Below are 16,425 nucleotides of genomic sequence, written 5' to 3'. Positions count from 1 at the left end.
GCTCACAGATGTTGGGCACTATGTAGAAGGGCCATAGGCTCGAAATGGGTCCGAGGATGGTCCACTGGGTCCATAGGAGCGGGATTAGACTAATACTTACTTATGCCTCAGTGGTTTGGTGGACAGCGGAGGGGACAAAGTGTAACGTAAGGATAATACAACAGTTTCAGAGAACATATTGTCTGGGGACCTTTCTAAATATACGACCCATAGACATACAAATTAAGTGTGAGGCATTTTTGGCAATTTTCGATTTTGAAAAAAAGTTGGGTGGGTACATATAATTGGAGTTGAATATTGCTTGGTGTTTTAAACGCAATGACAAAATTATCTTAAGGCGATGGGAGAACGGACTGAGAATAGAATCGCGGTATAATCGAGGCGACGATAGGAAACCTAAATGGATAAGAAAAGGTTTCTGATTGTATAGCTGAGACGACACTTGAGGTCGAGTGCGATACACTGTTGCCAAAGACACAGTCTTGGATTGACGGAGCTCTGGTATTGCCATCTGGGAGATCATGCTACACAGATGTATCAAAGCTAGAGAACAGAGTGGGCATGTGGGTCAAAATTGGGAACCCAGGGACTGAGATCATAATACGATCCTGCAGGAGGTCACGGAATGCGTGAGGTGGTGTGGTGTTAGCGCGAGGACGTCGATTGTTAACCAAGACGATAAGGTCACGAAGTGTAAGAAGGAGATTAACGTCTTTTCTGAGTATGACACGATCCGCATCATTTGCATGCCTTGGGGAATGAAAAAGCAGACTTTTGGCCAGAGGACTGCCGTCAATAAACTTGGTTAACCCGAAGCCTTTCGGATCGACGCAGTCCGAGTTAAGGGCATGTGCTAACACTGTGGAACAGCGAAACCGTCGGTAGGACGACGAAAATCCTATGGAGAGAAGTAAGAAGGAGGTCAGTATAGCATTCGGGACACATAGGACTACTAGCTCACTTATGCAAAAATCGGTGCGGCAAATGACAGCATGTGTAGGCATACGGAGAAGATGATGGGACATTGGATCATTTCCTATGTCATTGTCGGGCTTTCGCGGATAACAGACACAGGCACTTAGGTGGGGAAACAATACCAGACATGAACAGACTTAGGGAAACATTTAAGGATTTTGTGAGTAGCACGAAATTCCTGACTTTGATATTCTTTATTTCGAGGTTAGTTTTTAGTATTTAGAGTGCACCAAAAGCCGATTACTTGCTTAGGTGTATGCCCATAGTGGTATGGGTCTGATAAATATCCGCACCCTCTTTTCAACCTAACCTACTAGCGGTATGACTAGATTAGTTTACCCCCATCCTCTGCTCTATGGTTCAAATGACCCATTTTCTTGGCCAAAAGTGAAAATTGAGTTTTGACATATTTTTGGTTTATTCCAATAGAATTGTTCTGCTTGTCTTCGGTAAATTCCTTAAGCTACGTTCAGATTAGTCAAATATTTGACCCAACCTTTTTATATCATTTTTGCCCAAAATATGTCAAATTCGTACATTCTTGATTTTGTATTCACATTAGATACATTTATTTAAACCTTTTGTTTGTCCAAAAACAAATCAAATAGCGTTAACCATTCGATCGAAAAAGGCTTTTAATTTGCCATACATTCGATTGAATGTAAAATTTTTGTTTCCTTGTTTGGACTTTCAAAAAAATTTTCCATTAAACAAGGACAAATAGGGCAAATAAAATGCCTTTTCGATCTTATGGTAAACGCTATTTGAATTGTTTTTAAACAAGCAAACTGTGTTAAAAAAAGATTCTAATGTGAATGCATAATCAAGAATTTCCGAATTTTACATATTTTGGCCAAAAAACATAAAACAACTTGGGTCAAATGTTCGACTAATCTGAACGTGTGTTTCCTTTAAAATTAGTTATATAAAAAAATAATACCAAAAATTAAAGGTACTTACAAGGGCTTTCAGAAACATATACATAAAGTTGCCACCTTGACACCATTTGAGAGTAGTGAGTGGTTTTTTAAATAAATATTTTTTTTTTAGAAAATGCAAAAAAATGAAACGAAACTAAAAAAGTAAAAAAAAAACAAAAAGATTTCATATTCGTCTTTTAGCCCACAATGTGTGTCTTTACTTTTATACAAAATAAGCTGTCAAGATCTGATAAAACAAAAATTTTTCAATTGGTTTTTGTTCCAAAAAAAATGCTTATTTTTCGGCCGATTTTGATGAAATTTTGGATTTTGGGTTTTTTTTGGTAAACAATAAAGTGGCTTCAATATGGCTCACATAGTTTAAAATGTTCGCATAGCTCCCTTGTAAATTGGATCACAAGTTTTATATTTTTTGGTTATAAACCTAAACTTTTGCCACAATTTTTTCCGGATTTGTCCAGACATCTTCTTTTGAACTTGTTAAAATATGCTACAAAAATTAGACATGGCAAGAAATATTTTGGTTTGGCCTGCTAACAACTGCTGTTGGCATTTCTATCAGTTTTATGTTTAACTCCCGATTTTGTACACGCAAAAAAATTAAACGTTTGGAATATTTTTACGACAGACAATATCTCTTTATCACGAAGTTTCTCTTTTATTGTAACCGTGTAACGTTTCGCTTCAACATATAAAACTTTATTGAATGTAACTAACCTTGATTATTGCAAACCCTTTAGCAGCTTCGCCTACGGTAAAAGTATCTTTCTTTTGTTGTAGTACCAAAAACTCTTTAATTGCAAAAGAGTTATCCGTGTACTGGATCAATAATTTGCTCTTGTGTCTATCCTACTAGAGAGAAAGGTTAAGTATTTGAGCGTATAAAGCAGTGGGGTGCAAAAATACTCACACTGTTGCACATTATTGTGTACGTAGACAAGAAAATAGTCCCAAGCAGGCCCGTGGGCTTCCAAATAATTATAATTGGTAAAAAACTGAGTTTAAATTAATTTAATTATTTCAAAGTCCAAAATTTTTCAGAAATTATCTGAAACGAATTATTCTTTTGCGTGTAGTACGAGTAATTGGACGTATCTATTTTAAATTAAAAAAGCTTGTAATTAGTTGCAATTGTGCTGTAAATTATACGTATTAAATCAGATTTTTCAGAGTTACCCATTTGGTAACACTTGCAAGTGGTTAATATAATGTGGTTAATAGATAAATCTTATATATAAAATTCATTTTGTGTTTGTTTGTTTGTTCCGTATAGACACAAAAACGGCTGAACCGATTACCTTGAAATTTTCACAGATTGTGTAGCTTGGTCTGGAAGGAAACATAGGCTAAATAATTTTTTGATATCGGACGGGGTCGAACCCTCCCCCTTACCCCAAAAGTATTGGGTTGCCCAAAAAGTAATTGCGGATTTTTTTAAAGAAAGTAAATGCATTTTTAATAAAACTTAGAATGAACTTTAATCAAATATACTTTTTTTACACTTTTTTTCTAAAGCAAGCTAAAAGTAACAGCTGATAACTGACAGAAGAAAGAATGCAATTACAGAGTCACAAGCTGTGAAAAAATTTGTCAACGCCGACTATATGAAAAATCCGCAATTACTTTTTAGGCAACCCAATACTACCCAAAAATAAAAATGGACCGATCGGGATAATATGGGACTCAAATGAAAGGTAGTCAGGAGTAGAGAACGAATTTTATATTAAAAATTGGGTCCATGTAACTGGGGGGTTGCCCCAACCCCAAAACCGCCCATAATAGGTTTTTTGGACGATCATGACAATATGGGACTCAAATACAAAGCATTCGGGAGTATATCGCGAATATGGTCAAGAAGGAGAAATAGGCTTTATAGTTTGTTGGTTTCAGAAGTGGCGAACCCTCCCCCTTTACCCAAAAACATCACCCAAAATTATAAGTGGACCGATCGGGACAATATAGGTATCAAATGAAAGGTACTGGAAAATAGAATATGAATATGGTATTAAAATTTGGATCTAAGTACCCATCGGGCCGCCCACCCCTAAAAGTCCCGCAGACAGACATATTGGTCGTTAATGTCAATACGGGCCTCAAATGAAAGGTATTTGAGAGTAGATTACGAATACGACATTAAAATTTGAGTTTAAGTCTAGGTGGCGCTTTTCTTTCCAAAAATATCAACGATATTTGGGAGTAAAGAACGAATTTGATATCTATTTTTAGTGCAAAGTGCCGGTGGCAAAAAACGAATTTGATATTCAGTTGAACAGCCATGTGTTTGGGGAACTGCCCCACTCGAAATCACCTCCCTGCTATATAAAAGCTATTTGATGTTTAAACTGATTGATTTTCGGGAAATTGATCCTCATTTTCGGGACAAAGTCCCTGGAGTCCTTCCCACCCTCAAAGTGAATTTATTTACCGATCATGCCATCAAGGGGTTCATATAAAATGTATTTGAAAGTAGTGCACGAAGCGTATATTAACATTAAGGATCAAGTGTCTCTCTAAACCGACAATATTTACTAATACGATAATATAGGACCCAAAAGAAAAGAACTTGGGAGTGGAGTAAAAATTTACCCAGGAACCGAGAAGGGGCACACTTCTCACACATCAATGAAAGCTTTTCGATTCAAGTTTAAACTCAATGATAAGGGACTTTTTTTTAAAGCCGAGTCCGAATGCGGTGCAGCAGTGCGATATCTCTTTAGGGAGAATTTTTTACATGCATGGCAAATTTCGCCAGCATTAAGAGGGGATTGTCCGATGTTATCGCCAGAATTTGAACGCAGACGTTCAGCGTTAAAGGCGGACATAGGCTACAGTGGCACGAATTCAATATAAACATTCAGGGCGAAATATCCCAACCCTAAATGATATTAGAGAATAAAAAAAGGCGCAGCGGAGCGGGCCCGGTTCGGCTAGTAATATATATAGATAAAGAATTTGAACTTCGCATTCTTCGGTTGTTGGTGCTTGTGAAGATAGATACATGAGAATTATCTAAGAGCACGCCGCAAGCGGAATTCGGCTTTCAATCGGATGCAGTATGCATCGTTTGCATTTTCTAATTATGCATTATTTCCTTTCCCGTGAAGGAAACTATGGCGTAATGCACGTATATAGGTTTTCGGCGGTCTTATATTCCATTATGTGTATCTTTCTTTCTTTTATTTATTGTATTTTCTTTTTACTGTAACTTTGATTTTTTATTTTTTATGGCACAGCTGCCAGCTATGAAGAAAAATAAAATAATTACCTACATCTACACCAAAGCTTATGTTTTCAGAACCAGGGTTGCCCTTTTCGCGAAGTAAACTTTTTTTCTGAAAAACTTTGTTTAAGATAAAAGTTAACTTTTTTGAGATAAATTCTAGCAAGAATTTTTGACAAATATTATATCTTGTTTTACACTGACAATACCTTTCCAAATTTACCAAAATTATTTAACATCATGCTCATATCATTTTAATTTTAAAATATATTGTGAATATTGAAAAGGATGCCAAGTTCAATTTAATGTTATAACATAATTCTGACTCAAATTTTTACCAATTATATGCAGATATATAAGATGGTATTTCAAACACTTCCAAAGTATATTTGTATTCGCTTCGATGTTATGATACACAATCATATTACAAGAATTTACTTACTTTAATTGGCTACGACAGAAACTTTGTTCCACTAGCCGAACGTAGAATAGCGTTCCAAGCGCCTCGATCTTCTGCTCTCATTCTAAAATCGCTTACACCAAGTTTCGAGGTGTCTCCCACCACTTGATCTTTCCAACGGGCTTTTGGTCTTCCCGGTTTGCGTGTACCACCGTGTTTGCCTTCAAAAGACTTCTTTGCTAGAGCCTCTTCATACATTCTGACAACATGACCTAGCCAACGCAGCCGTTGTATATTGATGCATGTAACTATGCTATTGTCGTCATACAGCTCGTGGTTCATACGTCGCCTATATTCTCCATAAACGCAAACTGGTTCATATATTTTACGAAGAATCTTTCTCTCAAGTACTCCAAGTACTCATCTGCTTTTACAAGTACCCATGCCACAGAACCATATGACAACACGGGTAGTATCAGTGTTTTGTATAGTGTAATCTTCGTCTGTCGAGAGGTGGCCTTGTTTCTAAACTGCTTACTTAGTCCAAAGTAGCATCTGTTTGCCAGTATTATTCTTCGTTTTATCTCAAAACTGGTGCCATTCGTTTCGGTTACGGCGGTGCCGAGGTAGATGAAGTTGCTGACTATCTCAAAGTTGTGGTTCCCAACTTTCTCCATTTTCTTTATCTGCTCGGTTGTATAAGGCGTTTTGGGAGTTGAAACCATCCATTTCGTGTTTTCTCCATTTACTGCCAGACCCATTTTCACCGGTTCTCTTTCGATTCTTTCAATGGCTTCAGTTACTAACTCCGGTTACCGACCTATGATATCGATGTCGTCGGCATAGGCTTGTGATTAGTGTGCCATATCTATTCACTTCTGCATCTTGTATAATCTTCTCCAACAGGATATTAAGGAGATCACACGATAGGTTGTCTCCTTGTCTGAAACCTCATTTGGTATTAAATGGTTCCGAGAGAGTGGCCACTTCAATCATTTTCTTAAAGCTGATATCCTCTACTACAAACCGCTAAGATTGTAAAACGACCAGCCATCTGGTTTCAAAGTTATACAACTACAAAAAAATGCTGAAATAGTTTTGGCCAGAAAAACAGGGGGTTGAGACCATAGTGCTATGGTGGTTGGTTTTTTTTAATCTTGCAACACCTAATTTGTATGTCAAAAGCACTATTCCATGGCAGCCGGTTGTACGTACCGGATTGACCCGATATATTCCTCATCGGCAAGGGATGCCGCCTCAGTGCTACAACAACAACAACGTCAAAAGCACCTGTATATAATATACCGTTATTTTGGATGTATTCATATGTTGGGTCTGTTCGGTTACTTTTCTAATAAACATTTGCCAGTATTAATTTGTAGGAGAGTAAGAATAGCCCTTACTACAGCTGGTTTTCATAAAACAGCTATTCGATGCTGCAAATTTCTGCTGCATCGAATTCCAGTAGAATGTTGCAAGCTCTCAATTAAATTTAGCTTGCTATGTCGCACTCTTCCGCTCTCTACTGCTGGCAAATAAAGTACGCGAGCGACTTCCAGTAACAATTTGTTCAAATTTGCACAAATTTTTGAGTACACGAGCACACTTTTTAACTGAAGAAAACAATGCACAAAAGTGGAACGTAGTTAGTTTCAAACAAATATGTATGTTTCTCTGGAGCACCCTGTAGTAAAAGAGTGGCATTTTTAAACTATGGGATGACCAGCGCATGGATTGCAAATGGGACATATCGGATAAGATTTAGATATAGGTCCCACATAAAGTGGTCCTTCAAATGGACCTCTTGAGCCTCAATGTTTTGCTGGCCTAAACTTCGCATGTGAACAACAACTTCACCCTGCAAATGCGGCCCAGAAAGGTCCATTACAGAGATGCACAAAATAAAAATTAGATTGAATGCTTGATTTACTCTTTCTAATTTTTTTTTTTAATTCTCTCCTTGACTGAAATTTAGTTAGTTAGTTTGACACAACCAATGAAGTTTTTTAAATGTGAAAATAATATTAGGAAAATTAAATAGCTTTTTCTTTCAGAAGAAATCATTGTTTTTTGTTTGAAAACAGAAAAATGATGCGTATACACATGCGTGGTCATCATTCGCTGTCGTATCAACAAAGACTGAAGCGAAGAGAATAAGAATATGTGTGAAGCATCAACAGCATCAACGCTAGCGTATAAATTGATTTAGCCCCAAATTTAACCCCATCTTCCAATCAGCATCAAGAAGACTTAAATTTTGTCCGATTTGACTGAAATTAGGTATATGAAGTAGGCTTTATCCGTCAAACCCCCAAAACCCCCATAAAATACGATTCTCAAATTTGAGTTATTGAGTCTCAAGACGACTCAATTAATGTCCGAATTAGAAATGTGCGCATGAGTGACTTCACTCACGCTCACGAGAAAAAAATGTGACTCGCGCACGCTCACACATAAATTTTTTAGGTAGACTCACGTTCACGCACGAGACAAAAATTTTACTCACGCATGACCCACAAGACACTCACGAGTCATGGTTAAACAAATATATTTCCATGAAGCGAAAAATTTGTTTTCCATTTGTATCAAATTATACTGTTTCAAATACGACTGATTTTTTTGTGAGTCGTGAGCATGTCCTTAGTCGTGAGCGTTTCGTGAGTCATGACTGTCTCATGGGTTGTGAGTGTCTCGTGAGTCGTGAGCATGATTTAACTCACTCACGCTCACCCACGAAGAATTTTAATTCATCCACGCACGATAACATGATTGGATTTTGATCTCACTCAGGAATCACGTGAATCACACGACAACTCATGTGCACACCTCTAGTCCGAATTAGTTGAAATTTGGTAGCGAAGTACATTTATGCCTTCCTACACCCGCACCAAATCCTGACTAAATAAGGTTTATAAATAAATATAACATCCATATAACCCGATATCCAGATTTGACTCCTAGAGCCCCAAATATTTGTCCAATTTGGCTTATGCCTTCTAATACCTACTCAAAATACCAGTCAAATAGGTTCATAAATAAATAAATCTATATATATAAATGAATTTGTGTTTGTTTGTTTATATGTTTGTTTGTGGGTTTGTAAATTTGTTTGTTCGGTATAGACTCAAAAACGGCTGAACCGATTACCTTGAAATTTTCACAGATTGTGTAGGTTGGTCTGGAAGGAAACATAGGCTATATAATTTTTTGATATCGGGAGCACCCTGTAGTAAAAGAGTGGCATTTTTAAACTATGGGATGACCAGCGCATGGATTGCAAATGGGACATATCGGATAAGATTTAGATATAGGTCCCACATAAAGTGGTCCTTCAAATGGACCTCTTGAGCCTCAATGTTTTGCTGGCCTAAACTTCGCATGTGAACAACAACTTCACCCTGCAAATGCGGCCCAGAAAGGTCCATTACAGAGATGCACAAAATAAAAATTAGATTGAATGCTTGATTTACTCTTTCTAATTTTTTTTTTTAATTCTCTCCTTGACTGAAATTTAGTTAGTTAGTTTGACACAACCAATGAAGTTTTTTAAATGTAAAAATAATATTAGGAAAATTAAATAGCTTTTTCTTTCAGAAGAAATCATTGTTTTTTGTTTGAAAACAGAAAAATGATGCGTATACACATGCGTGGTCATCATTCGCTGTCGTATCAACAAAGACTGAAGCGAAGAGAATAAGAATATGTGTGAAGCATCAACAGCATCAACGCTAGCGTATAAATTGATTTAGCCCCAAATTTAACCCCATCTTCCAATCAGCATCAAGAAGACTTAAATTTTGTCCGATTTGACTGAAATTAGGTATATGAAGTAGGCTTTATCCGTCAAACCCCCAAAACCCCCATAAAATACGATTCTCAAATTTGAGTTATTGAGTCTCAAGACGACTCAATTAATGTCCGAATTAGAAATGTGCGCATGAGTGACTTCACTCACGCTCACGAGAAAAAAATGTGACTCGCGCACGCTCACACATAAATTTTTTAGGTAGACTCACGTTCACGCACGAGACAAAAATTTTACTCACGCATGACCCACAAGACACTCACGAGTCATGGTTAAACAAATATATTTCCATGAAGCGAAAAATTTGTTTTCCATTTGTATCAAATTATACTGTTTCAAATACGACTGATTTTTTTGTGAGTCGTGAGCATGTCCTTAGTCGTGAGCGTTTCGTGAGTCATGACTGTCTCATGGGTTGTGAGTGTCTCGTGAGTCGTGAGCATGATTTAACTCACTCACGCTCACCCACGAAGAATTTTAATTCATCCACGCACGATAACATGATTGGATTTTGATCTCACTCAGGAATCACGTGAATCACACGACAACTCATGTGCACACCTCTAGTCCGAATTAGTTGAAATTTGGTAGCGAAGTACATTTATGCCTTCCTACACCCGCACCAAATCCTGACTAAATAAGGTTTATAAATAAATATAACATCCATATAACCCGATATCCAGATTTGACTCCTAGAGCCCCAAATATTTGTCCAATTTGGCTTATGCCTTCTAATACCTACTCAAAATACCAGTCAAATAGGTTCATAAATAAATAAATCTATATATATAAATGAATTTGTGTTTGTTTGTTTATATGTTTGTTTGTGGGTTTGTAAATTTGTTTGTTCGGTATAGACTCAAAAACGGCTGAACCGATTACCTTGAAATTTTCACAGATTGTGTAGGTTGGTCTGGAAGGAAACATAGGCTATATAATTTTTTGATATCGGGAGGGGGGCGGACCCTCCCCCTTACCCCAAAAGTACTACCGAACAATAAAAGTGGACCGATCGGGACAATATGGGATTCAAATGAACGGTATTCAAGAGTAGAGTAGGCACATTAGCCAATCACGGATATATGGGACTCGGTTTGTTTGTTCCGTATAGACTGAAAAACGGCATAACCTATTTTCTCAAAATTTTCACATATTGTGTAGGTTGGTCGGGAAGGAAACATAGGCTATATAAAAAAAGCCATTATACTCACTATGATGATATGATACTTGGCTGAAACGATTTATTAAAATTTGGGTCCAATTACTCAGCGGGTCCCCCTATCCCTAAAACTCTTCTAAACAGATATATTCGAAAAGTATTTGGCAGTAGATTACAAATATGGCAAAAAACATTAGGTCCAAGTAATGAGAGGTCGCCCACCCCCAAATACCCCCACACGGGCATATTAGCCGACCATGGCTATATGGGACTCAAATGAAAGGTATTAGGGAGTAGATTACGAATATGACATTAAAAATTGCGATCAAGTCAGGTAGCGCTTTTCCTCCTAAAGATACGTCAAACGGGTTATTTTAACCATTATGACAATATGGGACTCAAATGAGTAGTAGAAAACGAATTTGATATCCAATTTTGGAGCCAAGTGTTTACTTTAATTGGCTATGACAGAATATTTGTTCCACTAGCCAAACGTAGAATAGCGTTCCAAGCGCCTCGATCTGCTGCGCTCATTCTAAAATCTCGGACACCAAGTTTCGAGGTGTCTCCCACAACTTCACCCTTCCATCGGGCTTTTGGTCTTTCCGGTTTGCGTGTACCACCGTGTTTGCCTTCAAAAGACTTCTTTGCTGGAGCTTCTTCATCCATTCCGACAACATGCTTTCGCCGTCATACAGCTCGTGGTTCATATTCTCCGTTAACGCAAACTGGTCCATATATTTTACGAAGAATCTTTCTCTCAAATACTGCAAGCACTGCCTCATCTGCTTTCACAAATACCCATGCTTCAGAACCATATAACAGCACGGGTAGTATCAGTGTATAGTGTAATCTTCGTCTGTCGAGAGGTGGCCTTGTTTCTAAACTGCTTGCTTAGTTTGGGAGTTGAAACCATCCATTTCGTCTTATCTCCATTTACTGGTACGCCCTAAAGCACCCCCTAAACTGAACTTCATTTCCAAAGAGAATAAAGAACGAATTTGATATCCATATTTGAGTCGAAATGTCTGAGGTGCCATCCCTCCCCTAATGAGAACATTACCCTAAGGAAGAACATTACCACCAGGAACCGAGAAAGGGCAAACTCTCACACATCAATGAGTGCTTTCCGATTCAAGTTTAGCCTCAATGATAAGGGACCTTTTTTATAGCCGAGTCCGAACGGCGTTATGCAGTCAGACACCTCTTTGAGGAGAATTTTTTTACATGACTATGCATGGTATGGTTTCTCGCAAATGTCAGATATAAATTGAGTAATACATGGTGCGCCAAAGAAACTTTCTTATTTGAAAAGTCCCAAAAAAAAAAACAAAAGTATGTACTTCAGTTATGGTTTTAATTCGTTTTTTATTTGAGAATACAATATTCCAACTTTTTTCATGCAATTTTCAAAATGACATCAGGTAAATGCCAACCCCTATTGCGCAAACATTGATTTAAGTTGATTTTTGTAATTCGTGTATACTCTTTGCAGCATATCAATCGGTATGTTGGCAATGACGCTGCTACATTGTTGTTGAGGTGTACTATGGTCCGTGGTCGATCGACATAATCCAGGGATTTCAAATAACCCCATAAAAGAAATCACAGGGACACAAATCTGAAGAGAGTGCCGCCCATTGGAGATCGACTCTGAGAGAACTAAGGCGGGCTCTGTTACTCCTGTTACGCTGAGACTCGTGCTGTTACTCCATCTTGCTGAAACCATACGTTTCTAACATTCTTTTCTTCGAGGCTTGAAAGAAAAAAACTGCGCGTTTGTTTTCTTAAAAAACCGAAGATTAACTCGTTCACACTCTGGTGCAAAACTTTCGATTCTAAAATTTAGCATCTGCACGTATGCCAAAAGCACAATTGGTCAGTCTCAGTAGCTTTAGATGATATTTCAATTGACCAGGTCGATTCTCTTAAAATATTGAGAATTTATATATGTAAACTCTCGATATAGGTTGGTTCCTCATATTGATTATTTAGTATCATCAATATCGAAGCGATTGAATATAGTGAAATGTCTTTCCTCCTTGAAGTTTAATTGCGATGTGCTCTCGATTTTGTGAGTGATTGATTCCACGATAACATGTAAAATACTTTATGGTTTTACTTCTCAATGTAATTTAAATAAAATTAAGGTGATTTATAATAGTGCAATTCGATTGGCCCCAGATGCCTAGCGTCCAACTCCGATAGGGAACTTGTTTTTAGAAGCTGACATGTCAACAATCGAAGATTTAAGGTCTTACGCCACGACGAGACTATATATTGGGTTGACAAATCTGAAGAGTAAATGCATTTTGAATAAAACTTAGAATGAACTTTAATCAAATATACTATAGACTATATATTGGGTTGCCCAAAAAGTAATTGCGGATTTTTTAAAAGAAAGTAAATGCATTTTGAATAAAACTTAGAATGAACTTTAATCAAATATACTTTTTTACACTTTTTTTCAAAAGCAAGCTAAAAGTAACAGCTGATAACAACAGAAGAAAGAATGCAATTAATTAGCTGTGAAAAAATTTGTCAACGCCGACTATATAAAAAATCCGCAATTACTTTTTGGGCAACCCAATAGATCTACATTGACCTCCATTTCCGGTTCTCCCATAACAATGGCACCCAATTACAACTCGCGCGATATCAATCGTACATTGAGACATGATCTTAGGGACAGAGGGTTATAGGCATATGACAGGTCATCTGAATGGTACAGGAGAGTGAATCGTGAGCGGACCAATATTAAGAGACTTTCAACATCTTATTATACAGATAGATATGAATTGACTAGGATCATTAGGCTTAGATTGGGACACACTAGGATAACTCATCAGAAATATATAGACGGTGATTTAATGACTTATTTACATTTACTAGATCTCTGTTTGCATTTGCATACTGCCAGAACTAATCTTTTTGGAGATTCGAAACCCTCCTCGGTACTCAATTATGAAGCCCCGTTGTGTATGACAAAATTTGTAAAGTTTCTTAAGGAACTAAATTATCGGTATACATTTAGAATCTATTCATTAGTACCCTTAATATTATGCGATGACTAAAAATACCTATTTACGTTCCATTGTTCTTAGGGCCATAGTTGCCATAGCCTTCTTTTTATTTAGTTTATAATTTTGTCTTAATCATAGGCTAAGTATGTTAATAAATAAATAAACTCGTTGGTGAAGTTCACGCGGATTTACACCAATCAAATAATGATGTTTTGCTTGATGACGCAGTCGGAAATGTAAAAGTGAGCCCCATCACCGGCAGGATGTATTTTCTATTTTTTTTAGAAAAGAAGCTCTCGACGGCTTAGGCCCGCTGCTCCCAAGATCAAAGCATGGTGGCAAACGACTGGAGAGGGAAACACACTTGGGGACCTCCTCCTCCAGATGCCATCTTTAATTTTTCCCTTCCAATCAATTTATTATTATCTGTGATTAGCTCTTTGTGTCGCGAATCGTGGCCATGGGAATAATTTTATTCGTGTGTTCGTTTTTCACCGTTGAAAACCCTTCTTTTCGCGTTTACTTTTTTGCAACATTACGAAAATAATAATGATAAAATAACAATTTTATTAAAATTTTACCATAAGTAATGAGGGAATGTCCTACTGAACGAAATCAGGAAGTTTTTTGCTTTACAATCTATTATCTCAAAAAAAGTAATCGGCAAAAAATATCGCGAATCACGGATATAGTACCAGCCTTAACAAAGAAACAAGGAGTCTTTTCTTCAAAAGTTTCGTTTATTAGAAAGTTTTTTTTTTTAATAACAATAAACTACTTATCTACAATAGTTATACTTTAATCAGTCAATAGATAACTTATACGTATATATGGGCGTCTAATTATTTTTATTCTGGGCACCCTTTGCGTCTTCTGCAGACTTTATAGACGGCGCTTCAGCACGCTGAATTGGAATTTCACGCACCTTCACTTCAATTTGAGGCTTTGGTACACTGACGGTTAGTATTCCATCTGGAGACAGAGTGGATATAGCATTTTCGGATTCATAGCCCTGGGGTAAGGCTACACGACGCACAAAATGACGTGATACATAACCACCCTTATTGTCCTGGTGCTGTTCCGATTTTCCTTCGACAATGACGCTGTTGTCTACAACCTTCACAGATAACTCTTCGGGTTTGAATTCCGAAACATTCATTGAAACTTGATAACCGTCTTTGCTGATTTTAGCCAAATCTTCCTCAAGCATACGATTAACTTGTGTTAATGGTGTCCATCGATAGCACGTGGTAGTCCATGGATTCTCAAAGAATGGTGACGAAGGCATAGCCAAGCGCCTCAAATCTTCAGCCATACGCCATAATATTGGTAGAGTACGCATTGTTATGGAATCGATTTTATATTAGTTTTATTTTTTATTTTAATTTGTTTAAATTCGAACAAGCTCGCTTTTCACCTTTTGTCGGTTAGTTTTCAACTGATAGCCCATAGACCTTTTACCATGCATTATATACCCACCTCTGTGAATACACTCTTTTGGCCCTCTTTATTTCACTGGTATTTTTTTCTAATCTCTCTGGAAACATGAAGAGCTCTCTGGCAAAGAAACTGGTATTCGCATTGGACTACATTGCAGAAAGAGAATGTAAAAGAGAAACGTTTTATTGTAAAATTGATTTTGTTTCACACATACAACCAAATATTCACGTGAGAATTGAAAATATGTACTCATAGAATCTATGAGGCAATGAGTGTTGCGTGCATCGAACATGGTGTTTAGAAATTTCTTAAACAATCGGTGTTCATTGACCGAAAGTTCATGAAACTGCAAGTTCAAGTTGTTCATGAAGTTTCTGTTTTAAATGAATTTCTCTCATATACATACAGTATCGGCCAATACATAAGCACACTTTCGGTACATTTTCTTTTATATTGTGCAAAATATGAACAAATCAACCGAGAAATTTGCAAAACCAAGTAGATATACCTATTCGATGCAGAAAAAATTGTCTGGGAAACAATATCACCTGAAACAATTAATAATTTAATATCCTCAGTGTCCCAATCAGTTGTTGTTTGCATTCAAAAGAAATATCTCAAACATATACATATATATATATATTATTAACACTTTTTATTGACATTACAATAGCTCTTTGATTTATGTTTCGATTTTATTAAAATTCATCACAGAAAGAATAGAATTTTGGTGAATATCAAAAAAATCTGTTCAGATTTGGATATACATTCAATATATATGTATATATATATATATATATATATATATATATATATATATATATATATATATGTAAAATGGATACTTTCGGGACAATTTTTCTGTATAATGTATGTTTCGAGGACATTTGTATACTTTGGGGACTGTCCCCAAAATTTCCGTCTATATTATGGATGTTTTGAGGACACCGATACATTGGGGACACTTTTTGCTTTACGATTTTATGACTTTTTCTAGATTCTCCATAATTTTTATCACTAAAACAACACTTATTTCTCATATATACTCTTGTTTTCTATAAAAAATAAGTGGTTTTTTAATTTTATTTTTGCTCATCGTGTTGCCAGAATGGTATCGTGTAAAACAGCAATCTACAAAATCAACCCTGTTGTTTCAATGTTACCACCTCAGGGTGGTAGTTCAGAGTATTGCCGCAATGTCGCCAAAGTCACTCAGATTTAATATTGGATTAGTTCGTGTACTCGCCGCAATTAAAACAGAGCGCTGTAATGAATTCGGCTATTTAAGTGCCACGACATCTACTTTTTACGGGGGTAAATTTTTTTGGGCTCATTGTAACTATAACATAGAAAGCAGCATCGCTCTGTATATACAAGTCATAGTGTGTTTGCTTGTCTGTTTGTTCGAAACTCGAAAACGACCAAACCGATGTTCTTGAAATTTCCACAGATTGGTTAAAAT

General features: G+C 36.7%; 1 protein-coding gene, 1 long non-coding RNA gene and 1 pseudogene across 2 annotated transcripts; 1 reads left to right on the top strand and 2 right to left on the bottom strand.

The window, feature by feature from the left end:
• LOC106094697 (heat shock protein 27-like) overlaps window positions 1-16,425 on the bottom strand; it is a 248,805-nt pseudogene that overhangs the window by 168,043 nt on the left and 64,337 nt on the right.
• On the top strand, window positions 11,839-12,669 carry LOC106093473 (uncharacterized). The gene is made up of 2 exons (XR_001222359.2): window positions 11,839-11,924; window positions 11,996-12,669. It is a non-coding gene; the product is annotated as an uncharacterized LOC106093473 (long non-coding RNA).
• Window positions 14,362-14,865, bottom strand: LOC106093787 (heat shock protein 22). The gene has a single exon (XM_059367500.1). It carries the CDS (start codon window positions 14,863-14,865, stop codon window positions 14,362-14,364), a length of 504 nt encoding a protein of 167 aa, XP_059223483.1.

Source organism: Stomoxys calcitrans, chromosome 1, assembly GCF_963082655.1.
Source record: "Stomoxys calcitrans chromosome 1, idStoCalc2.1, whole genome shotgun sequence".
In the NCBI taxonomy this organism is placed as follows: Eukaryota; Metazoa; Arthropoda; class Insecta; order Diptera; family Muscidae; genus Stomoxys; species Stomoxys calcitrans.
Note: the sequence above shows the minus strand (reverse complement) of the source record. Positions and strands in the feature narration are given on the sequence as shown.

What these genes read in the sequence shown, in the direction of transcription:
- LOC106093787 (XM_059367500.1), bottom strand. Translation starts at nt 14,865, where the DNA reads ATGCGTACTCTACCAATATTATGGCGTATGGCTGAAGATTTGAGGCGC.